The sequence below is a fragment of the Crotalus tigris genome, unplaced genomic scaffold, assembly GCF_016545835.1.
Source record: "Crotalus tigris isolate CLP2741 ecotype Arizona unplaced genomic scaffold, ASM1654583v1 scf7180000024472.5447098, whole genome shotgun sequence".
NCBI lineage: Eukaryota > Metazoa > Chordata > Lepidosauria > Squamata > Viperidae > Crotalus > Crotalus tigris.
Window position 1 is genome coordinate 2,225,987 of NW_024100643.1, and position 25,851 is coordinate 2,251,837.

A 25,851-nucleotide genomic window follows, 5' to 3' on the forward strand; every position below is an offset into this window, starting at 1 on the left:
CAGGGGTGTCAAACTGCCAGCCCGTGGGCCAGATGCATCATAGTGAAACCGCGCCCACCCCATTGCCAATGGAAAAAGTCATGATACGTCGCGAGTTTGACACCCCTGCATTAGACAAACAAGTTATATATCAAATGTTATGATAGAACAATGCATTGTCATAAGGTAGCATTCATTAAAGAAACTGTAGTAACTAGTAATATTGTTAAGTAATATTATACTTAATTCCCCCGATAGCTGAAATTATATGGAATAGTACCTGGATAATCTGTGGTAGATTGGAGGAATGGTGGTTTTGGTAACCAAAAGAATCCTACTCATTGAGGTAATTAATATCCTGCACATAGTAACTGCCTTACACTTAATTACTATAAGAATTGCAGTTCAGACTTTTAATCATCTGGTATAATGTAACATTGCTTCTAATTATGATATGGAGATACAAAAGAATAATCTATTTGAAAATACCTACCATAGTGCTGTGGGCTACAGCAATGCGTATTGGGAGAAATGGATTTTGCAGTAAAGTATTCAGACCTTTTCTCTGGAAAATTTCATCTAGTGCAGTAGTTCTCAATCTTTTCTTCACCATGGACCCCCTTTAAATACCTTTTGCGGCCAGACCATGACCACAGATCTCCAAGACTTAATTCAAAATTTAAATAATAACAAATCGCAAACCCGTGATGACATTGCACCTGCCCCAGTCCCCAGGGGTCTGCGGATCACAGGTTGAGAACCATTGATCTGGTGAATTTATTTCCATGTAAATTTTGTTTTAAAAAATTAATGAATTATAATTTGGTATTTAAAAAATCTGAGCTAGCCAAGAACTGTAAGAGGATGTCATCTCTTGGACTGTTTAAAAGAACTATCACAAAATGTTTATGGCACAATTAGAACAAGCCATTTTCAGAATTTGTTCAAAGTAAAATTTATTGTAAAAATAGCCCACATATGGCAAAGATCTCCATTCTGGACTCCTTTGTTTTGCACTTTTAAAAAAGAAAGCTAGTGTTGTTCCTGGAATACTGTATCCAGGGATATACTGCATGTACATTACTTTCTTCTCCAATTTAACAGCATATCCGGTAGACATCTAGATTACAACTTCCATTTTGATTCTCTTAGCTGGGGTCATCCACATTTTCAATTCAGTTTGTACCCTCACTAGCATGTTATCAGGCACTCTATTTAATAGAAAAACATTAAAAATATTTTAGCATAGATTTGCTGGATCCTAATGCAATTACCCTAGGCTAGGCCCTGGAAACGTCTGATGTTCCTGTGTCTTATCATACACTTTACAGGTATAATATTCTCTCCATTTAATTCCATTAATGTTCATGCTACTTATAGAACCAATTCACTAGCATGAAAAACTGTTCCAATATTAACATTCTTGTTCCCTTGTTCAATTTGTTGCAGGACAGCAAGATGAACTAACATAGATGTGCTTTGGATACAAATTTGCAATGTGTACATTTGTCCTTCCCCCATGACTTGGGCAGGCTGTTTCCTGCACTTCCATTTAAGAAAAAAAAAAGAAATCTTACTAACGCTTTAAGATTGACTTTTCCTTTCTTGCTTACTATCTTTCCAGGTCATGGGGTAGTGGTGGTTATAAGTAGCATATTAAGCAGTGTGTAATAGGTTGTTCTTAGTTTTCTCCAGAGAAAGTGCAGAAGCTAATAATTAAAATAAAAAGTAACAAATTAGTAAAAAAGTAAATTAATTAAAATTAAAAAATCAAGGATATTACAACAAACTCACACATTAGTTATACATGAGTAATATAGTTACTATTTAACTAACTAGGAGGAGGAAAAGTGTGTGGAATTACTTAGCTTTAAAATGTTTTGGGCATCTCTTCTACAAAGTGCCATTTGTAGTATGCTTAACAGGTTATTTTGTCATTCCATATCTTACTAGCAGGACCTCAGGATATAATTCTCTATATGTATACTGTACAACTGACATGTCAAACAAAAGGCCCCCAGGTCAGATCCGGCTGGTGATGTGTTTAGATCTGGCCCTCAAGCAGACTAGTAGGAGGAGGCAATTGAGTATGTGGGGGTGAGTGGGTGAGCTGAAAGGGGGGGGGGTAGTGTCAGAGAAGCCTGGGGGAGAGTCAGCTGGAGCTGTGTTGCTGGGGGCTCTGTTGAGGCCTTGGGATCTGCACATGAGGCTCCAGCTAACGGAGGCTTTCTGCGGATTGGGGGGGGGGGTGGCCAGCTGCCACATGCAGTCTTCAGGGAAGAGTCAGCTGGAGCTGCTGGGGACCCCAGAATCAGCACACGCAGCTCTAGCTAATGAGCACTGCATGAAAAGGTGAGCTGGGCAGTGAGTGAACACGTGGGGGAGGAGGAAGGAGTAGTGAGGAGAGATGGCGATAGGGAGATGTCAATGGGGACAGCCTGAGGGAGAGAAGGGGACAGCAACTGGCCTTTTGAGGGCAACCATAATGCTGATTCAGCCCTCAATGATTATTAAGTTTGACACCCTGCTGTACAATGCTGTGAACAAATTTAAAGCTATGAATTTTTCCCTAAATTCTAGATTCATGTCCCATTATGCAAAGATCTTGTCTAGCGGGAAAAGAAAAAGGTCAGGATTATAAATCTAAAATTTTATTAGGACCAAAAGACAGCTCATTATGAAGTTAAATCCAAACACTTAAGTTTTAGACAACATTTTCACAGAAGCCTACACATGCTTTATCTTAAAAAATATTTGTACAATACAATTCTACGTACATACCGCCCTGTGAAGGAGTTGGTGGCTTACTAGGATTTGAGCAAATTCATTGATTAAAATTGTGTCCTTTGTAAAAACAGAAGTCTATTACATTGAAATTGGTGGCAGGCTAAGACAAAGAAAGTAATAATTAATGCCCAAGTCTGGCAGAAAGTGTTTACAGAATATTCTGCAACTTATTTGTGCTGTACAAAGTAGTTTTTTCTTCTGCTTCTTGCCACCACTCATTTTGATTCTCAAGTTTACATACATACAGGAAAGTGAAAAAAAAGTAACCTTAATTCTATGGAAAAAGATATTAAAAGGATGCAGAAAAGAAAGAAATGTTATTTTAGAACAAGGCGTTCCCAGTTCAACTACAGGGTCCAAGTTTTCATCTTCCCCAATTTTAGATGCGACAATAATTCTTGTATTAGCTGAATTGCTGATTACAGTCTCAACTGTTAATGCTAACACTCAAGACACATTTGCTCCAGCATTTCAAAATTGAGTAATTTTACCCAGTTGAAACTAACTTATTTTAATTGCAGTAAGACAGGTCTTTTTTAAAAAATTATAACTCTGGCTATAGAATACTGTGAACCACTCTTTGTCTCAAGTCAGTTGGAACATACCTACCCTCCCCACCCAAACAATACACAAATAATACCCCCAAAAGGAATTAAACCTACACACACATGCTAAGCTGTAAAAATGCAGTTAACACTATTTGAGAAAAAGGCTGTAAATTTCAGGTGATCTTTAGAGAACATGCCACCTCCACTTGCTGTTTCTGTTGGTGGCTTTCATTCTTCCAATCAAGGTGACAGATTATGAATATATATGTTATATGAATATATATGTTTTATACATATACATATATATATATATATATAAACATAAACACACTGTCATAGGGAGAAATCTTGTCCTGTTTCTACAGAGGGCATCCTCCTCAGCCAAGAGCTTCTTCACTTCTCCCTTATGTTCAAACCCACAGTCTGGTATTTTAATACAAAAGTCAGCCAAAGGAGGAATGATGACAGAAGGACAAGCAGATTAATTCTTGTCATCCTTCTTATCATCGTCCTCTGAGGGATAGGAGTGCCATGTGAGCCTTTCCTCATAAAATGAGATGACCACTTGTGGACATTTGATGTTAGCTTCCTTGGCAGGAACCAGATCAGCTTCATCTGAGTTTTTCCTATATAATAATAATAAAAAAAAGAGTTTAATATTTATCCCATAGGGAATGATAAATATCTATTGGTGTTAAAATCTTTTTTCAAAATATAGATGGTCTTTATGCCATGTCATCTAAAGGATAAATTGATGGAATTTATTGTTTAAAGTTGTAACATAAATCAATGTCAATGTGTTTTGATAGCAACTACAACCGTTTTTTTTCCTTCTAATTTAAGACAACTCACTGGATATTTTCTAATTGTAGGGATCAATGAGCATCCCATTAATGTGCAATAATACTATGACATCATACTTCCAACCTCTGATGGGCAATATATTTGCAGCTGTAACTTCCTTTTAGATCACAGAAGTAGACTGTGACCCATGGATTTCAAAGTAAAGGTTATTTGGACCTTTATTGATTTATTCAGCATGGCTAACAATGAAGGATGCTAGAAACTGTACAAGTAGTTCTTGACTTATGGCCACAATTGGGCCTGGAATTATAGTTGTTAAATTGTTAGGTCGTAAGTCAAGATATCATGTGACCAGATTCAAACTTACAACTGCTTTTTTAATGGTGGTCATTAAGCAAACAAGCAGTTATTAAGCAAATCCATTTTCTCCAATGGGCAATTTTTCTGGAAACTAAAAATAAATGTTGGAAACTGGCAAAAAAAAAATGTAAATCATTCATGTGACCACAAGATGCTACAAATGGTTGTAAAGGAGTTGCCAAGCACCTAAGATACAATCACGACAACATGCATGTTTGTATTTGTGGCCATTATAACTCCGAAAATAGGTTTTAAGTAGTTCTGGAAATCCACCTTAACTTCAGTCATTAACTGACAGATCGTAAGTCAAGGACTGTCTATATACAGATAATCTTCAATTTAAGGCTACAATTGGGACTTAAATCTTGGTAGTTGAACAAACAGTTAATTGAGACATCCATATGACCACTTTGCTCAATGACCACAATCCCGACACTCCCAGTTTTTGCTATTAAGGAATCTCCTAGGTTGTTAAATGGACAGTTTAGAGACTTATTCCCCCAGTAGGTGTCTGTCTGAGTCAGCTCTCAGAGGGTGCCCTCTTGGTAGCAGCTTGCAACCTTCCCTGCCTGCTTCTCCACTGACTTTTTTTTTTGGGGGGGGGGGAATACTGCACATGGTGATCACAAGATTGCAGGGTCCCTGACAACTGGCTGCAAGGTCGAACGGGTTGCCAAGCACCTGGCTTGTGATTGCATGAAGCTGGATTGTAATCACATGAGGACAGCATGGTGTTTTACAATGGCCAGGAAGTGTTTTACGGGCCATAAAGTAACCTTTCTGAGATTACTGTAGTTTTGAAAGTTGTTAAATGATCAATTCTAAGTCGAGGACTACTTGTAATTTAGCAAAACCAGATTTTGAAGGTTTGTGGTTACATGCAAAACATTTCATTCTAGAGACAGAAGTTGAACTTTCTTATTCTTCACAAGGTCACATGTATCTGACTTGGGGTTATCAAGATGTGTATCTTTTGGAACAGGAAATATTTCACAATTCACTCATTAAATGTTCCACTGGCTTATACTTGACATTACCAATAAGACAATTATAATGAAAAGTGGCTGATCTCTAAAATGAAAAATCACTTCTCAGATCTTATACAAATAATTATGTTTTTTTGAAATAAATTTATATAGCATTCTTTCTTTAATGGAAAATCTAAAGCCAAATCAGAGTACAGTACCAATAGTCCTAGACTTATGACCACAACTGAGCCCAACATTTATGTTGGTAAGCAAGACAGTTGTTATGTTAAGCTAATCACTGCAGTTATTAAGTGAATCATGTGGTCATTAAGTGAATCTTACTTCTCCCATTGACTTTGCTTGTCAGAAGCCAAGTGATCACATCAGTCCGAAACAGTGCAATTGTCATCAATATATGCTAATTGCCAAGTTCCAAGATTTTGATCATGTGACCATGGGAATGCTGAAACGGTTATAAGTGTGAGAACCGATCATAAGTCACCTTTTTTCAATCACTCTGAGCAGTCACTAAATGAATGATTGAAAGTAAAGGACTTCTGGTATAGATAAAGTACACAAAAAAATAGTACCACCAAGAGACTATGCACCTCACTTTAATGCTAAACAAGCAAACTAATTCAGGACAGTATATAAGTATATATGTTATTCCAACTGTCAACCAACTGAAGACCTTAGATTCTGCCACAGGCAAACAAGATTAAGTCAATAAAAATCTTAGTAATCTTGGGGCAAGTCAAATGAGGGAAGGAACAATGGAAAAGACCTGCCACTGAGACAATCTGTCACAGTAAATGTTATTTTTTTAAAAAGAGCAAATCCAGAAGGGAGCCTATTCTTCCTGATCTAACTGGGCAAGTGGAAACCATTAGGAACAGGTAGCCCCATAGTTTAAAACTAGGAAGTACAAAGTGACAACTTTGAAATTAATTGGTAGCTAGTGCAGATAGTGGTAGAGTTACATATTATACTACCCGTGTTTTCTCAAAAATAAGACCGGGTTTTGTTTTGCCTCTAAAAGAGGCACCAGGTCTTATTTTCAGGGGATGTTTTTTATTACTCACCTCTGGCACTGACAGCTCTGCCCAGCCGGTCCACTTCTTCTGCGAAGGAGCAGCTTCATTCTCAGCTGCATTCCAACCTGCGTTTTGCAGTCAGCGTTTTCTGGAAGGCCATTGCAGCTGAGTATCGAGCTATTCTTGGCTGCAGAGGTCTTACAGAACTAAGGATTGAATCCATAGCTTGGTTCTCGGCTGCAGTGGCCTTCTGGAAAGGCCTGTGACTGAGAAATGCAAGCCTGGCTGCAGAAGACATTGCAGAAGTGGGCCAGCGAGGAGTGGTCTGGCTGCAAGGTAAGTGGGTGCGGGGTGCTGCTCCACCCCCCACCCCAGCCCTAGCTTGATTTTTAGGTGTGCCTTGCCCCAAAACTAGGGCTTATTTTCAGGACAGGCCTTACTTTCGAGGAAACACGGTAGGATACTTATTTTTGGATCAGATGAACTGCCTTCTCAAAGGCAGTCCAGATGGAAGTGCACGGCAATAATCCAAATAGAGCTGACTAATTTTGGTAAAGTGAGTATGGTCTTATTCAGAACCAGGGATGGAATATCCATAGAATCAGACTGCTTCCAAACTCATAGCCACTGACTTGTTGGGATTTAGTCTGAGTTTATTCTTCCTTATCCAGCAGTCTAACATTAGGTCACAGCATTTCCTCAACGTTTATATAAGTAAATATCATATTTCGATTTGAAGATGTGCAATGAGAGCTTCAAAAACTAAAGGACAAATTTACCATTTCATTAGAAACATGAGCTCCCCACTAGAATCTGTGGCACCAATAATCCGTTCTGGTTCAAACCCTCTTGCAAACCCTCGAGGCTTTTCAGCCTAAAGAAAGAAAAAGAAATATTAACATTGCTAGTTTTAGAGTTTAATACAAACAGATCAAGCACCCATCAGATAACACAAAACATTACTTCCAGAAAATGGTTTCTGCTATACCCCCAGACATGAAGGAATCCTAAATTAAGAATATCGTGTGTGTGTGTGTGTGTGTGTGTGTGTATTCTTATACTGTGGAATTTATATTGCTCAAAACTGTTTGATTTCATAAACCCTAATCTCTTGTAATTTTAAGGACAGACCTTTAACAAAATTAAATAAAGTTAGCTGTTTTTTTATGAACGGTTCTCTTCTTTAACGGCAGCTATCAGAGATCATTTATTCCTTGAAATTCTAGGCAATATCGAAACAATGGGCTATAGATAAATATTAATGGGATAAAAACTCTGCATTATATTGCAATTAAAGTTTCATGGCTACAAATCGGGGGTTTAGCTTTAGATGAATGGGAAAAAAATCTAATTGTAAACAGAAAAAAAACAGAGAAGGAATAGACAGTATGTAAAAACTGAAATAAAAATGCTAAGTTACCTAAAAGAATGTTAAACAAGATAGATCAATAAAACTGGGGGAAAGAATAAAGTTCTTCAAAATCACAGGCAGCAAAAGTTATTTTTTAAGATATTTATGCTTCTGAAAGATGCTTAGCTGTAAACTATAATTATGTCCCTCTCTTTAAAATGTCTAACTCTCTTTTTCTCTTTAACTATAAGATATAAGCAATCTTCAGTGGATCACATGTTGAAGGAATCTGCCTTACCTCTTCTCTTTTTTTCTTTGGTCTGCTTTCTTCCCCCTTATCCTCAGAATCTGACTCAGCCTTGCGCTTGCTTCCCTCTGACTTGTCACTTTCATGTGCTGTTTTCTGGGATTGCAGGAATTCTGCAATTAGGTCAGGGCAATCGAGATTCTCCTCTGGCTCCCATGTATTATCTTCACTGCAATGCAATCAAAATACCAAAGTTTGTACTATAATTTTTGTATTTCTGTTATATATTATTAAAGATACTTGATTGATTATGAGACCTGGAAATTCTTGGTATAAATTAAGAGCAACTTTCTTTAAATGGAAAAGTATTAAATCTATTTATTTGAAATCTGGCGTAATAGCTGACATTTTTATGAGTACATAAACATACATAAACGAGTTACAAAGTCTGAGAATATGGCTTAATTTGAACTAAAGCAAAGGAACGTTGCATGACGTACAAAGTATCTAGTGACAAGCAGAACCAAATTGCCAAGATTTCAGTGGTTTTGTTATTCTGTTATGAGTCTTGGTTTTATGAATGAAAATACAGATTTGAAAGAAAAAAGGAATAGCATTTCATTTTCCTCATTACTAATAAATACATGGTTTAGGCAAGGATCTTGGAGGGCAAGAAGTCTTGGATAGCCCATGTATTCAAGTGTCCCTTAGAGAAGGCATAATGTATGACAGGGACAGTAAATACATCCCTAGCAAAACGTATAGAAGCATTTGCGTATGTTCACCAACCTATCTAAAATGTAAGAAAAGAACTGTCCAAATCAGAAAATACTTTTTGGGGAAGAACAATCTACACTTGATTTTTAAACACATTGTTATCCTGCAGAAACATATACATTGTAGTTCATATTACATCTTTTCCTAAAATGTCATATTTGCCTGAAGGCTGCCAAAAGGTACAACTAAGGTAACATAAACAAATAAATGTTTGTTTAGTAGTACAGGTTTTTAAAGCCCAGCTATCTACTAGTTCACAGGTCGGCAACCTGCGGCTCTTTGAGCCTTCCCCTGTGGCTCCCAGCCTCCTCTGCCTTTGCAGAGAGAGACAGAGACAGAGAGGCAATTGCGCTTCCCTGCTTCTCTCTATCTATCTATCTATCTATCTATCTATCTATCTATCTATCTATCTATCTATCTATCTATCTATCTATCTCTGTGTGTGTGTGTGTGTGTGTGTGTGTGTGTGCGTGTGTGCGTGTGTGTGTGTGTGTGTAAAAGAGAGTGCACTCACAGTGTTCTCCGAGGAGCTGAAAAGCTTTCTGGATGGAGCTCCTCCCTTTGCTGTGTCTCTGCAGGAAGCAGGAAGGGCAGGAGAGAGCTAGCTAGCCCAGCTAGGCTGACTCAGGAATTCTGGGAGTTGAAGTCCATGAGTCATAAAAGAGACGAGGTTGCCCACCCCTAGCTTGTTGGACAACAGTTTGAAGCTTGCCAGGTGAGCAGCAGATAGGAGGGGGGGAGAAAGAGAGAGAGGGAGGGAGAGAGAGAGAGAGGAAAGAGAGAGAGAAAGAGAGTGGGGGAAGAGGAGTGGCAGACCAAGGGCAGATAGGGAGGGAGGGAGGGAGGGAGAGAGAGAGACCCTTTTGACATCTAAAATGAAGATAACACTGCATATATCCTTTTTTTACCTATGTGTGTATGTAATTTTATTCTCTTAAAGCATTCTCTTGGTGATCATTGTTTTAATGGTATGGATATTTCCAAGAGTCATATTTTTACTTTTATTTTTAATGTGTGTGTGTGTGTGTGTATGTATGTGTGTGTGTGTATTACATACACACACACACACACACACACACACACACCTATAATAAAGGTAAAAAAGGATATATGCAGTGTTATCTTCATTTTAGATATCAAAAGGGTTTTGCGGCTCCCGGTGTTTTGTTTTTGGTGGGAGACAGGTCCAAGTGGCTCTTTGAGTGTTTTGGGTTGCCTACCCCTGTACTAGTTGAAGTACATTACCACAAGGTAAGGTTTTAAAAAAGTTGAACTGGATTTTTAAAAAGCCATCATTCTAAAAAACAAGGTCTGAAAAACTGAAGTTAGCTGATCTTTCTTTTCAACAGAACTACAAAATAAAGGAAAGCAGCCTTACTCTGAAAAGCCTTTCCACTTAAGCAGGTACTCTACTTTGCCTTTCACCACCCGCCTGTCAAGAACTTTCTCCACCACGTATTCCTCCTCTTCCTCTTCTAAGACCTCCTCCACTTTCTTCTTGTTTTGCTTTTTTCCCATTGTGCTCGCCAGCTTTGCAGTTTAGAAGAGGCTGTTATAGATAAAGAAAGAGATATCAGGAATGAAAATGCTGATTGGGAACCTGGAGCTACAGCAGCAATACTAAATAGAAATTGCTTTTTTTTTCTACCCAGTATTCAACCATAAAACAATAATGGAAAAATTAAACCCAAATATGCCTTCATGAATACATGGCTGTAAATACAATCACAAAAACATACATGGAATATGTAAGTCCTATTAACAACTATGGTCTAGAAATATCCACACAATAGCAATAGCACCTAGACTTATATACCATCCCACAGCCTTTACAGCACTCTCTGGAAAGTTGACAACATCAGTATATTACCCCCAACATTCTGGATCCTCATTTTACCGACCGCAAAGGATGGAAAGTTGAATTAATCTTGAGTCCATCAAGATCAAACTCCAGACTATGGGCAGAGTTAGCTGCAATACAGGATTCTAACCACTGACCACTAGGACATAAATCCAAGCCTTGCTGAATGGCATTCATATGTCCATTATCTGTGATGATTTGATTCAATAGCATAGCCTTTTTAATTAATAGGACACACAGATCAACTCTGGAATCTGATTCCACTAGAATAGCACATGCAACGTAAGACACCTAAAATGACTATAAGAAGTTGTATGCAACTTAGTTTTTTTTCCAAGAAAAGAACACACTGCAGGAAACAAAGCATTATGTTTCAACTTTAAATTCCTCAGAATGAATCTTTATGTTTAAAGCAAGAAATATTAGCCATCATGTTCTCTTTTGCTACTCTCAGAAAAACCAATAGGTTCTATCATATATAGTGAGGGGAAAAATATTTATTTTTTAATTTAATATTTTGTACATTTGCCCACTGACAAAAAAATGTTCAGTCTATAATTTTAATGGTACGTTTATTGTAACAGTGAGAGATAGAAAAAAAAATCCAGAAAAACGCATTTCAAAAGATTATAAATTGATTTGCATTTTAATAAGTGAAATAAGTCATGCAAAACAGGACTTAGTATTTGGTGGCAAAACCCTTGTTGGCAATCACAGAGGTCAGACGTTTCTTGTAGCTGGCCACCAAGTTTGCACACATCTCAGGAGGGATTTTGTCCCACTCCTCTTTGCAGATCCTCTCCAAGTCATTAAGGTTTTGAGGTTGACATTAGGCAGCTCCAATCTTCAGCTCCCTTCACAGATTTTCTATGGGATAAGTTCTGGAGACTAGATAAGGACCTTAACGTGCTTCTTTCATGAGCCACTCCTTTGTTCCCCTGATCATGTGTTTTGGGTCACTGCCATGTTTTAATACCCATCCACGACCCATCTTCAATATCCGGCTGAGGGAAGGAGTTTCTCACCCAAGATTTGACAGTACATGGCCCATCCATTATCCCTTTGATGTGGTAAAATTATCCTGTCCCCTTAGCAGAAAAACACCCCCAAAGAATAATGTGTCCACTTCCATGTTTGATGGTGGGGGTGCTGTTCTTGGGGTCATAGGCAACATTCCTCCTCCTCCAAATACGGCGAGTTGATGCCAAAGAGCTCTATTTTAGTCTCAGCTGACCACAACACTTTCACCCAGTTCTCTGAATCATTGGCAAACTTCAGATAGGCCTGTACATGTGCTTTCTTGAGCAGGGGGACCTTGCGGGTACTACAGGATTTCAGTCCTTCATGACAGTTACTAATTGTTTTTTGGGTAACTATGGTCCCAGCTACCTTGAGATCGTTGATGAGATCCTTCTGTGTTTCTGGGCTGATTCCTCACCATTCTCATGATCACTGAAACTCCAAAGGCGAAATCTTGCATGGAAATTGACAATTATTTTGTCAATAATTGCACTGTTATCGCCTTCTCACCAAGCTGCTTCGCGATAGTCTTGTAGCCCATTCCAGCCTTGTGTAGGTCTATAATCTTGTCCCTGACATCTTTGGACAGTTCTTTGGTCTTAGCTATGGTGAATTTGGAATCTGATTGCTTCTGTGGACAGGTGTCTTTTATACAGGTAACAAGCTGAGATTAGGGGCACTCCCTTTAAGAGAATGCTCCTAATTCCAGCTCATTACCTGTATAAAAGACACCTGGGAGCCAGAAATCTGGCTGATTGATAGGGGATCAAATACTTATTTCACTCATTAAAATGCAAATCAATTTATAACTTTTTTGAAATGCGTTTTTCTGGATTTTTTTGTGGTTATTCTGTCTCTCACTGTTACAATAAATCTACCATTAAAATTATAGACTGATCATTTATCAATGGGCAAATGTATAAAATCAGCAGGGGATCAAATAATTTTTCCCCTCACTGTATATGATAGAACAATAGTTTGATAAAGACAGATGAAGATAACATTCTTAAGTAGTAGGAGCAACAAAAGTGCATTCAGCATGCAAACTAGATTAAACAGCTTGTTTCTCCTGGAAATGAAGAATTATAGTCTATTGGAAAAAGAAAATTGTAGAGGCATCCTGCAGGCAAAGCATGTCACAGCAGGAAGATACACTTGTCTCAGTTGGGATCTGATAAAAACAGACAAAAGGGGCCGTCAAGCACAGCTAGGATTTAGAAAAGGGTCTAGTTTGCAATGAAGAATGGTTGACTAAGGAGATGTCTATGAGCAGAGACTGAGAAGGAAAGGAAATTTCTAAAGAACATGTTCTAAGCTTAAACTGGCTTACAAATGGTGGGAACTCTAGTTTTGAACTGTTCTGAGTGGAGTATGGCTTCTTAACATTCTTGGCACACCAATAAATCTTTTTTCTGTCTGTACTCCCTTTTCTTTGTATGGCACTCTTTTCAATTTGTAAGCTTGAAGCCAGTGTCTTTTTTTAAAGTATGTGAGCTCCTTTGATGCATTACTATTTGAAAAGCAGAATAAAATATACATGATTAATTAAGTACATTATGGAGTTATATCCAAACTGATTCAAATTAATGGGAATTAAGTGAAGACAGAATTTTCTTGGTAAAGAAATATTGGAGTAAGATTCATATATTAATGTAGAAAATTCTTAAAGTGAACATAAAGATTAAACCAGAAACTTTCCTTCTGGGATGTCTTGATTCCCACCATGGACAAATGGCTACAAGCTGATGAAATTTGCAGAAATGGCCAAATTGATTGTTGATAAAAGAAAAGAACATTAAGTACTTTTGTTTCTACTTGGAAATCACTTCTGAACTTTGTGCTTGAAGTGGATAAAAATGATATTATGATTTTGAATTTTATTGCTTAGACTTATTTGCCGATAGAGAAATGGCTAGTGCATACTACTATAGAAATGTAAAAAGTTGATTTTTGATTTTAATGTCTGATTTTACTGCAACAGTCAGAAGTCAATGCCTTTTATTCCTTCCCTTCCCTCACATTTTTTGTTTTCCTTCTCCACTGTTGTCCCTATATGCTTTTGTACTTTCACATTTTATGTTATAAATGAATAAAACTATAAACATCCTATAGTACTTGCATATGGATTTAACTGAGAATCCAAATTTCCTTGAATTAAGGTTGTTTTAAAATTTATTTCTATTTTCACCATATACATATCCCCCTCAAACAGGAAAGGGAAAAACATAGTTTTATATAGATTTTAATAATTTTATGGTGCCAAAACTCAGAATAGTCCAAAACCACAATGAGATGGATAACCTGGAAAACAATGAAGTTTTTGGAAAAAGACATCTTAACTGAAATACAGGGAACAATAGGCAAGCATTTGATTGATCTCACCCCTTCAAATACTATACACTGATTCAAATCTGAAACTGTGTGCTCAATTACACTAATTCTAATAATCAAGAATTTGCACAATATGAGATTTGAGTATTATTTTCCTTTTCCAACAAGTATATATTCCTTATTGGCTTTAGATATTAATATTTTTAAAAACGGAATTCTATGAAATTCTTACTGTCAGACGCAAGCAACTAAATTGAACTCATGAAGGGCCCAATTCAGGAACTTTGTGTTCTACCAGTACAAGAATCTCTCCAGACTGCCTGCCTTCTCTTAATAACTAGGTTCCACAAAATTCTAGGAGGATCAGGTTCATGCTTCTTGCGGTTACACAAGGACTCAAGGCTACCGTAGTTCCCTGCTTAACCCTGCCTGGCCCAAAGTTTCCCAACCTTTACGGACTTTACATATATTTTCAGACTTTTCTACAGTATGTGTAAAATGACATTGTAAGCAAGACTTTTGTCAAAACTTATTTCAATTAATTACTTTTCCATGATACACCAAAAGTTTGTGCTAAAGAGATGGCATGCAGTCAGGAAACAAACTTTCTCTGCTGTTTCATCTTCTAATGTTATTTCCCATTTCAGCATGTAGAAATAGATGGGAAGGCTACAGTTTTTTAATGCTCACATATCTTTGAAATGGGGTTATTCTAATGTGATTGTGTTTTTCAAGGACTCTATATGTTGTATTTATAAAAAAAAATCTATCTTTCTTCCAATAATGACATGCCACATTCCTTTCATGCTGTTAACCAGGATGGAAGGAGCATAATCTATACAGAAAAGAAGAAGTACGAAAGATTTTTTTCCTTACTTAGTTTCCGTTTCTTCATCTGCTTCCTCCAGATTCTTGAATGGGGAAAAAAAGCTCAAGGAGAGGATTTAATTACACTTTCCTCTCTTTAATCTCATGCTTCAGAGTGCCTGCTTTATAACAAAAATGCAGCAGAACGGCTTTACAATAGGGCCCACATGTTGGCAAAATTTCCTCCTCCCAGTATATCTCATCTTAGCTTTATAAAAATAATATTTTAATTCTTTCCCTTTTTTGCTTCAACTATATCCTTTTATTATAAAATTATCCCTTCTACATGTTTTACTATCACTCTTCTCCATTATATCCATCTGCCAGCCTACAATTCTTTACTAAACTAATTTCTCCACCACCAAAACCATATATTTCAAAATGCATTGAGGTTATTTGATCAATACATATTACTGAAAAAGCAATGTGTCCTTATTCATATACAGGTAGACCTTGACTTACGACCACAATTAAACTCAAAATTTCTGTTGCTAAGTGAGACAGTTAAGTGAGTTTTGCTCCATTTTACGACCTTTCTTGCCACAGTTAAGTGAAACACTGCAGTTGTTAAGTTAGTTATAGAGTTGTAAAATGAATTTGGCTTCCCTACTGACTATGCTTGTTGGAAGGCCGCAAAGATGACCTAGTGCACAGCAACTGTCATAAATATGAATCAGTTACCAGGCATCTGAATTTTGATCACATGTCCAAGGAGATGCTGCAACAGTTGTATGTGTGAAAAACAGCCATAAGCCACTCTTTTCAATGTCATTGCAACTTTGAATGGTCACTAAACAAATGATTGCAAGTCGAGGACTACCTGTAGTATAAACCAAACAAAAACAAAAATATATAGTTCAAGCAGGCAGTATTAAACACATTAAGACAATCCAAGTATGTATGTAAATAACTATAAAAATAATGGAGAAGTCAAATATTTGCAATTTATTTTCAATATAAAAATAACAATTGCTGTAACACGAGGTTATAACAATACAATACAACCTTAAGCTTCATATAATTTCAGAATGTGCAGCATAGTTCATTTATTTTTATTATATGGGGGAGTCCTACAAATTGTTTAGTAATTTCATTTTCATGACCCTACACCACAATTAAACTTAGATACACAACGCAAACGTATTTTCATTTAATTATTCTCCTACAAATTTCCTTCTCACCAATCACCAAAAAATACTACCAGGCATATCTAGAACTGATTATAGTATATGGGCAGTTAAGTAGAAGAGTGAAAGGGGGGGGGCTAAATACTTATAATTAATATAACTTAGTCATTTTCAATTATTAGTAGTTCCTAAGCATAAAATACATTAAATATCGCATAAGATTTGTAATAGGTTACTAGTTCTTGGGCCATACTATCAAGCCATAAACAATTATATTGGATAATGAATGGTCTGTTTTCCTTGCTTGTTCTTTGCAAAGTACTGTAATCTTTCATAAGGATATCAGCTCAGTTCTAATGGACTATGTATATATTAACTTAAGTTTTCATTTGAAACCTGCTATGTTAAGAGGAAAAAAAAGATTAATCCATAACAAAGTAGGGGAGCAACTAATGAATTGGATTAAACTTCTGCAGATTGACAAGAGTTCAAAATGAGATTTATAGAATTCCTGTGCATCTGGAATGTGAATATCATTTTTTCTCTAGTACTCCAAATTGATACATATAATATGGGTAGTCCTCGACTTGTAATCATTTATTTAATGACTGTTTGAACACAATGGCACTGAAAAAAGCAATTTATGACAAGTTTTCACACTTACAACCACTGTAGCATAGTCACATAATCAAAATTCAGGCATTGGATAAATGCCATATACTATGATAGTTGTATTGCCCGAGTCATGTAATCACTATTTGTAATCTTCTCAGCTAGTTTCCAACAAGCAAAGTGAAGAGGGGGGGGAGCCAGATTCATTTAACAACCATATGATACACTTAATCACATGATTCACTTAAGCTGTAAGTCAATCATGCAGTTATTAACCATTGTGGCAAAAAATGATATAAAATGGGGCATCACCCAACTGTCTTGCTTAGCAATAGAAATTTTGGGCTCAATTGTGGTTCTAAGTCAAGGATTAGCTATACTCCCACCTTGTTTTATTTTCACATCCTGACCAAGGTAAGGATCGCTCCAAAGTTATCCAATGAATGTAGACTTGAACCTGGGTCTCTCTGGTTCTCGTCCAACCCTCTAACCAAAACACCACATTATATTCAAGTTCATACTGTTACATTTGCAATTTAGTGTTTCATGGTTTATTATACTGTAAACTACCTTGTGAACATAAATTAGTACTGAAATCCCAGGAGCAAGTACTTACTATCAGGAGCAGCAAAATGATTGAGTGTTCAGTGAAGGGCTCCTGAAACAATTGAGCAGGGTTGCAGATACTGCTCTTATCAGCATCACTGACAGTGTCTGTTTAATTCTTTGGATCTGCATACCTAGGTGCATTAAACATACATCAATGTGGTAAAAGAATAGAGTATTAAACCCGAACTGGGGAAACCTAGGCTCAAGTCAGGTACCTTAGACCAGTTAATATAGTACCTCTTTGCCTGATCTAGCAGTACTGATGATGAAGTATGATAAAACCCAAACTCCTGACAAAAATGTAATAAAAAAGCACAAGTTAGTATTTTCCAACAAAACCCATCATAATTGCTTAATACATTCTAAATGTAACTCCATAAAGATATTTTTAATAATATATCACCATCTCAAATAAATTTCACATCAATTTTTTAAGGCATAGACCTTGAGGTTCTTTTCACCAATTCTTTCAAGATCTACTGACTTCTTGCCAACCAGAATAAGTGACTGGCTTGACTATGCTCCAAATAAGATCACTTATTCATTGAACAGATTCTTCTCACTACCAATAGCTTTCCAGAATGTCTGGGCTCTGCAAGTCTCCATAGTGTACATGTTATCTACAGAAAACAAATTAAATATCTTATTAATCCCGCACCAATCTTAAGAGCGGAAAAATCCTACTTGGTTCCTGAGGATAGAAATCTACTCCATCCCTGTTTACATTTCTCTCCAATAAAAAAAGAAGCCTCCAAGAACCACCTAATTTTCTTTTGGAGCCTCTTTCTCAGTCAGAAAGATTTCCCCCCCCCCCGTGTGTATCTATTTGGAACCCAAAATGTTCATTTTCCTCCATTCCCCACCCCCTTTACATAATTAACCCTTCGTTTCACCAATATGAGCAGCACACATACTTAGTATTTCCAATTATATATTCATTGTTTGTTTCCTGAAAAGCACCTCCCACAAATGGTAACCTGTACAGCCCTTCTCCCCCAGCCTGCTATATTTTACGGTGCATTCGGTCTGCCTGAATACCGTACTATACATACCTCATCTGCCTTACCCAGCCTATTCTTCAAACAAAGTCCCGCCATACTCCGTCGCTTATCGGTTACTGGCCCTTCTCTCTTAAGGCCGACTCAGCCCACCCATAATTCCCACGGTATACATTTCGCTTCTTTTTTCTCCCATCCCCAGCAGACCGTTCCGAATTCTGCAAGATCTCGAGCTCCAGAAGCCCTCTGAAAACCTTTTCAGCCCACCCCCAATATGGCCGCTTCGCCCTCATAAAGCCGCGCGCGCGGTATCTGGGCGCCCTCCACCTTGTTCCCCTCTCCTCTCTTTACCTTAATTAGCCCCGCCAAGAACCCACGATAGAAATGTAAAGATAAAAAAAAGCACGGAAAAGCAGAGGAGCCTCGGTTGCAGTGGGGGAAAAGCAGATCTGGTTTTGAAGAGAGCAACGACTGGGAAAAAGGCCTCCCGCGTTCGATCCACCTCCGCCAAACAAAAGAGCACTGAAACCCCTCTACCCGCCGAGACCCACTACGCATGCTCTCTACAACTCTACACCACCCCCTTTTTTTTTTAAGTCTCTCGAAGCTATCCTAGCCCGTGGCATCTTGGGACCGGATGCTGTTTTTTCCTACTGTGCACATAGACTTAGTCTAAATCATCTTACAGATCTTTTTCTTTAGATTTAGAAGACGAAACGAGACTTGTTCATGAAAACAAAGATGAAGTCTAGAATTTTGGCTAACTATGGATGATCAGGATTATTGCCTTTCCTAAAGAGCCGATTTTTGTTTATTTCACTAGCAACTTGATTTTGTTTTTAATATGTTTAAGTTTTAAGACTTCCATCTTATATAATTTGATTCCTCTAGAGTTTAGTTCCGAAAAAAGTGTTCTTATTGCAGTTCTTAATAAAGATAGTAGTTATAGTAAGGAAGTCAGCGGAAGAAAAGCCTTGCGCTGCAATTAAGCCCTACAGTTAGCCTGCAAACATATCTGAAATTATTTCTGAAACTTTTTGCTTCCCGAGGAATGGTTTTTTTTGGCAGAAATTTTAAAACAATATCCTATTGGTCTATGGTGTTAATGTAGTAAGAATCTTATCTAGAACAGCAGGAATATTTTAAAAAAAGAAATATTAAAATAACTTTTTTTTCCCCACATAAGAAAAATCTCTGAAATTACTAAGATAACTTTGCATATGAAAACAAATCAAACATCATATAACAATTATAGGACTAGGAAGCAGCAATGCAACAAACAGAAACTAGTTTTATTAATACAATCCAAAATATGGATAAAAAGAAAACAAATTAACCACAAAGAATCAAATTCACAATAGAAGGAGTAAAACTACTTTTTTTTTCTAAATGCTTATCAGCAAAGAAAGCAACCATACTACAAACTCAAATCTCCTGGAAAACAATCCATGTAAATCAAATCCCCCTGAAGGATCAGATGAAAGAATATAGGTGCAGATGCCCTGGGGATCAGAGGAAGGGTCATATGTGGAGATAAGACCAGGTGTGGTTGTGATGGACATGGAAGGGAGGAAGATGAATTCTGAGAATAAACATTTACTCTTAAACAACTTTTTCTTTAACAGCTTTTTTCCTTTCTGCTCACTGAGGGTTTTGCAGACAAGCTTGCTAACAGTTGACATGTTAGGGGGGCTGCGGGGATAGGGGGTGCAGGGTCAATGAAGCGAGACAGATTCACAGATTCAACCACTTAGCCAGGATGTTGGGTACATGAATAGCTCATTTATATGAAAATCCAAAACCACATAGCTGGCACAGGAAACTAAAAGCTTTGCAAGATTCCTGTGGGCAAAGATGGTGTGACATTTAGCTATTTTGCATAGCAAGTGAGAAAGCTTTAGGGGGCTGCAATCCAGGTAACCAATCAATATTATATGTTATGCATGTATTATCAGGGGAGGGAAAAGGGATGTGTTGGGTGGGCAAAGGGGTATATGAGAATCACCTTTGATTATAAAAACTGCTGTAAGACTGTAATCAGGGCCTCGGTAGCTTTCAAAGCTGGGGTGACTTTTATTCTTTGGTACCAAAATAAAAGTCTGTTTTTCCATACCTTGGGTTTGGTGATCAATTGGCTTCAACACCAAACTTAGACCCAGTTTTGGGAACAACATCCCCACAAACTAAAACTCCAATAGCATTTTTATTAGGTTAGTTTATTTATCAAATTTATATGGCTACTCATCTCACAAAGAGTGACTCTGGATGGCCTAAAGCAGTGATGGCGAACCTTTTAGAGACCAAGTGCGCAAACTGCAATCCGTATTGTCGTGTGCCGGTGGCCGTTGCTCAATGAGTGGGCATGGCCCAATGGGTGGGCATGGCCCATTGGGTGGGTGTGGCCCAATGGGTGGGCGTGGCTGCAGTGGTCATGGCAGACTGGGTGGGCTTGGTGGGGTGGGCATGGCCACCTTGATGTTGCTCGTGGGGAGGGATGCCTGTTGAGGCCAGGCAGGGTTGGGGGAAATCCAGGGGGTCTCTGATGAGTGGAACGTTGAGCAGAAGGCTCATCCTGCAGGGTGAGGCGAGGTGAGACAAAGGGCAGGGCAAGGGTGCCACTGCAGCAGGGCAAGGCAAGGTGAGGCAGGGGCCGGGGTAGCAGCTGCCTGACACTATCGCCCCTGTACACAGCGAGAGCATGGAGGCCAACTGTGTCTATCAGCAGTCACAGCCTGAAGGGATTTTATTGTGCTTATGATTTTAGTATGTTTAAGTTTGACATTAGCATTTATTTTATATATAGTAACCATTTTATATTGATACATATAGTGTTATCATGTAATCATTGTTTTGTTATTTTGTAATCATTATTTTGTAGTTAATTGCTTGATCAGATGCTTTATATATATATTGGAAAAGTAAGGGCTTCATGCTTTAGGTATAGGTGATTGCTTATATGAAAAGAGCACAGTAAGGGGAGGGGGAAAGGAGTTACCGATGGAGCCTGGGTTGCTGTGTATGAGTCATCATCTAGGAATTATTTTTTTGTGCCATCTTATGCCTGGTACCAAGACCTGATCTCTTTGTTTTGAAAAGGTATAAAAAGTGGAAGACATCTTTTCTGGTTGTTGCCTTCATCTCTCTACCAGATCAAAATAAAAGTTGTTTGCTTGACGGCCCCTTGGTTTTGGCGCGATGTAGCTGTTTGCCGTACGTCACACCAAATGCGGCTGCCATGAGGCTGCGGAACAAACTGGGCAGAGGTAAGGAACTGGTATACCAGTTTCTTACCACCGCCTGGCTTGTTCCGTGGCCTCTTGGCAGTGGCACTGGGCAAGAAGCAGCAAATGGTTGCTTTCAGTGCAACGTGGCTCTTTGCCTCCGGCCGTGGCCACTTGTCGCCTTGTGCATTGCACTCACCTGTCACAAATCTTTCCAGAAATTTACCGCAAAGGATGCTTGGCACAAAGGACGCCAGCACAACTCCCAGGAGCCAGAGGGGCGCTTCATGGCAGTGGCACTGAGCAGGAGGCAGCAAACGGCTGTTTTTGGCGTGACGTGGCTGTTTGCCTCTGGCCGCGGCCATTTGCCACCTTGCGTGTCGCACCCAATGCTGCTGCCATGAGGCCACAGAACAAGCCAGGTGGAGGTAAGGAACTGATATACCGGTTTCTTACTGCCACACGGCTTGTTCCACAGCCTCGTGGCTGCAGCATTGGGCAGGAGGCGGCAAACAGCCGGTTTCGGCATGACACAGCTGTTGCCACCTAGCGTATTGTGCCCAATGTTGCTGCAATGTGGCTTAGCCAAAAGCGGCCGTGGAACAAGGGGGGCAGGTTTCCCCCTCACCTGCCCATTCGGCTACAGCTTTGGTGGCTCTGTAGGCAGAACTGTGAAGTTCTCTTCTCTGTCAGAGAAGAAAACTTCGCAGCTCTGCCTACAGAGCCACCAAAACAACAGGTGGAGCACCGGAGGCTTGGGAGGGAGGGTGCTGAAGTGGGCAGTCAGACCATTGGCAAGACCAACATGTCTGAGTGGAAAGTAGCCTCGGAACAAGTGGGGCAGGTAAGGAAAGAAATTCTTGTTCCCCCCCCAGAAATTGCCTTTCTTTCCTTACCTGACTTCCAGCCCTGTGCCGTTGCTCCTTTGCAATCCGCCGCCACTGCCATATGCAGGGAAACAAAGGAAAGGTTTTTTGGGGAAAAAAAGTCAATCAATCAATTCCAACTTTGTGATCTTTCATGAAAAGTTGGAATTGACCTTTTTTCCCCAAAAAAACCTTTCCTTTGTTTCCTTGCATGGGGTGGCCATGGCAGATTGTGAAGGAGCAACGGCACGGGGCTGAAAGTCAGGTAAAGAAAGAAAGGCAAATTCTGGGGGGAGCAAGGATTTCTTTCCTTACCTGCCCCACTTGTTTTGAGGCTGCTTTCTGCTCAGATGCGTTGCTCTTGCCAATGGCCCAACCGCCCACTTCAGCGCCCTCCCTCCCCGAGCTTCTGGCACTCCACCTGCTACTTTGGTCAGCCTGCCAGCCCCCACCTCAACACCCTGCCCACCGCCACCCAGCATAGCCCCCTGGGGCTGCAGGGGCTGGCCTGGCATGTGCAGGGTAAGGTTGCTGTGCCTGCCCCCGCCTAGATGCCCTCGCCTCCCCCAAGAATTTTTTTTATATTAAACAGCCTTTCAGCTGCATTCTGTTTCTCTGTTCGCTTCTCAGCCTTCGCCACGTGTTTGTGGGACTATGGGTAAAAAAAAAAAGTTCCAACAGACTTTCTAACTTCTTGAGATCCCGCGAGAAGTTAGAAAGTCTGATGGGACTTTTTTTTTTAACTGATAATCCCACAAACATGCGGCAAAGGCTGAGAAGCGTGCCATAGGTTCACCACTACGGGCTGAAAGCAAAAAAAAAAAAAATGTATGAGCAATAAACATGTCAAATACAATCATACTGAACATACAAGAGATTTGATCAGCAATGATGCTGCCTTAAGATCTCACGTGGTTCCCTGAGATTGTAAAGCGTGATGACATAAAAAAAACCTATGAAAAAGCCCCACTCAGGTAAGTTATAGCAAAATACAGTACATCAGAAGTATAAAAAGTTAATTAACAACATAAGAGATTTGTCAACATAAGATACCCCTCAGAACGTCATCAAAAAGTTCATATTACTCAATTAAAAGTAGCACAGACATCCCAGCTTATCAAAGGATTGCTCTGTCTTACAGTAATCATATTTCAAAGACCACCATCAGGCTACTAAACATTCAGAATAATTGTGCCAACAAAATCCATGGAGTATATATTCTAATCTAGGCCACAGGTAACAAAACCTCTGGGCTTAACATGTCAAAAATTCAAAAACTCCCTAACTTGATTCTGCTGGTGTGTCACCTGCCTCACCTGAAAAAATGAGAAACAATCATCTGCATATTGATTTGTTTAAAAAATACAGTCCAATCAAATACCACTTTATACTGCACCGGTGAGACCACACTTGAAATGCTGCATCCAATTCTGGTCACCATGATACAAAGAAGATGTTGAGATCCTGGAAGGAGTGCAGAGAAGAGAAACAAAGTTGAAAAAGGTCTGGAAGCTAAATCATATGATGAATGACTGAGGGAATGTGTATATCTAATACAACAAAGAGAAGGACTAGGGGTGACATGATAATGGTTTTCCAGTACTTGAGGACTTATCACAGAGAAGAATAGATCAAACTATTCTCCAAAGCACCTGAGGGTAGAACAAAATCATTAAAGAGAGATCCTACCTAGAACTAAAGAAAAATTTCCTAACAATGGGAACAATTCTACTGATAGATTGATTGATTCATTTGACTTATTTGTCACCATGACACCTCATGGTAATTCTAGGCAGTATGCAAACATTAATCAGTGGAACAGCTTACCTCCAGAATTATAACCTAAAAGAAAATTTTTACAAAATGATGTATCGCTGGTATTTAACACCAGATAAGTTATCTAGAATGTATAAAGGTATGTCAAATGAATGTTGGAAATGTAAATGTAAAGAAGGGACTTTTTATCATTTATGGTGCACATGTGATAAGGCAAAGAAATATTTGAGTAGGATTCATACATTAATGCAGAAAATTCTTAAAGTGAATATAAAGATTAAACCAGAAACTTTCCTTCTGGGCCTAATGGAAAGAGAACTGGAAAAAAATTGGAACTCTGATTGTATATATGGTGACGGCAGCAAGATTGCTTGATGCACCAAAATGGAAGGATGCCTCGATTCCTACTATGGAGGAATAGTTACAAATGCTGATGGAATTAACAGAGATGGCCAAATTGACTGTGCTGATAAAAGAACAGAACATAAGTATTTTTGTTTCTACTTGGAAACCGCTTCTGGACTTGAGGTGGGAAAAATTATATTATGATTTTGGGTTTTACTGATTAGACTGATTTGCCGATACAGAAATGGCTAGTGCATACTACTATAGAAATGTAAAAAGTTGAGATTTGATTTTAATGTCTGATTTTACTGCAATGGAGAGAGTCGGAAGTCAATGCCTTTTGTTCCTTCCCTCATATTTTTTTGTTTTCCTTTTCTCTATTGTCAGAAGTAAGTCTAAATCCTGGTTCATCCAAGCTGGGGATAAATAAGCAACATGGCGACTGCTTTGGGAGGAAGGTTACAGTTTATTGAAGAAGCAGAAAGATGGTCCTTGCAAGAAAGAGCAGAGGACAGGAAAAGAAGAGTTGAGCACATGGGCAGTAGGTTTTTATACCCTCTCTAGCCTTGTTTGGAATAGTTTCCTGTTCCTGTGGCATGAACCTTAAGGCTATTTCTGAGTGGTTTTCTAGGCCTTGATATCTGTGATTTAATCCTATTATCATATCCTGCTTCCCAGGTGATGGGGCTAATAACTCCTAGAGTTTGGGTGGGGCATGCAAATCTTCTCTTTGTCTTCTTGATTGCTCTGGCTTCAATTCTCTGATGGTTTTACATCTGCATTTGTATGGGGCTAGCTCTTGCTTGGGGCAGAGAGATAGATTTGGGGCCAGGTTTGGTTTTAAAAAGTCCTTTTGAGGAAAAATATATTTTTCTGCCCTTTTAATATTTCCTTCTCTGGGCTAACTTCCCTCAATCCCCGCTTTGTGCCTTAAGTGTGAGAATGTCATACTTATTGGCACAACATTAAAATTGATCTGGTCAGGGAGACTTGGTAGGCAAACTTTAAAACTGTTAAGCCAAAAAAAAAAAAAAAGACATTAATGGAGGCAGCAGAAAAAGATCCCTTTAGTGGCTCCCAAAAGGGGAGCTTGCACCCATAAAGTTCTAAAAGTCAGGGCAAAATTTTGTTAAGTGGAAAAGAAATTTATAGTATCCAATATTCTGTGCCAATCATTTTCAAATGTTGGATGTCACTTTTAGCTTCCAGTCAGGTTTGCATACCTCCCAAAATTCTTCACAGCCATGGTTTTCCTTAGTACATGACTACTGACTGCCCATTTTCAAGGGTTGTTTCCTGCCTTAGCTCTTAGTTCAGTGCATCCAGGTTTGTAATGTCCAATTGAAGTTAGCCAGCATGTCAG

The 25,851-nt window shown here is 38.7% G+C and overlaps 1 protein-coding gene across 4 annotated transcripts; it reads right to left on the reverse strand.

Moving 5' to 3' along the window:
- Window positions 1-2,614: 2,614 nt before the first annotated feature.
- CBX1 (chromobox 1) lies at window positions 2,615-18,841 on the reverse strand. 4 transcript variants are annotated; one of them, XM_039333298.1, is made up of 6 exons: window positions 18,632-18,841; window positions 17,290-17,413; window positions 10,234-10,404; window positions 8,130-8,307; window positions 7,260-7,354; window positions 2,615-3,940 (listed from the first exon to the last, which is right to left on the reverse strand). In XM_039333298.1, exons 3-6 carry the CDS (start codon window positions 10,371-10,373, stop codon window positions 3,796-3,798), a joined length of 558 nt encoding a protein of 185 aa, XP_039189232.1. In that variant the 5' UTR covers window positions 10,374-10,404; window positions 17,290-17,413; window positions 18,632-18,841; the 3' UTR covers window positions 2,615-3,795. The 4 variants fall into 4 exon arrangements, with proteins under 4 accessions (XP_039189232.1, XP_039189234.1, XP_039189230.1 ...); XM_039333300.1 differs by lacking the exon at window positions 18,632-18,841 and adding an exon at window positions 18,335-18,554; XM_039333296.1 differs by lacking the exon at window positions 17,290-17,413 and having other exon boundaries at window positions 18,632-18,840.
- Window positions 18,842-25,851: the final 7,010 nt, after the last annotated feature.

Bases quoted from the DNA above. Each gene is read 5' to 3' on its own strand.
- CBX1 (XM_039333298.1), bottom strand. From the start codon at position 10,373: ATGGGAAAAAAGCAAAACAAGAAGAAAGTGGAGGAGGTCTTAGAAGAG. The intron at 8,308-10,233 runs GTAAGGCTGCTT...ATTGCATTGCAG, and splicing joins AAGTGGAAAGGCTTTTCAGA to TGAAGATAATACATGGGAGC. The intron at 3,941-7,259 runs GTAAATTTGTCC...ATTATTATATAG, and splicing joins CTCATGTTTCTAATGAAATG to GAAAAACTCAGATGAAGCTG.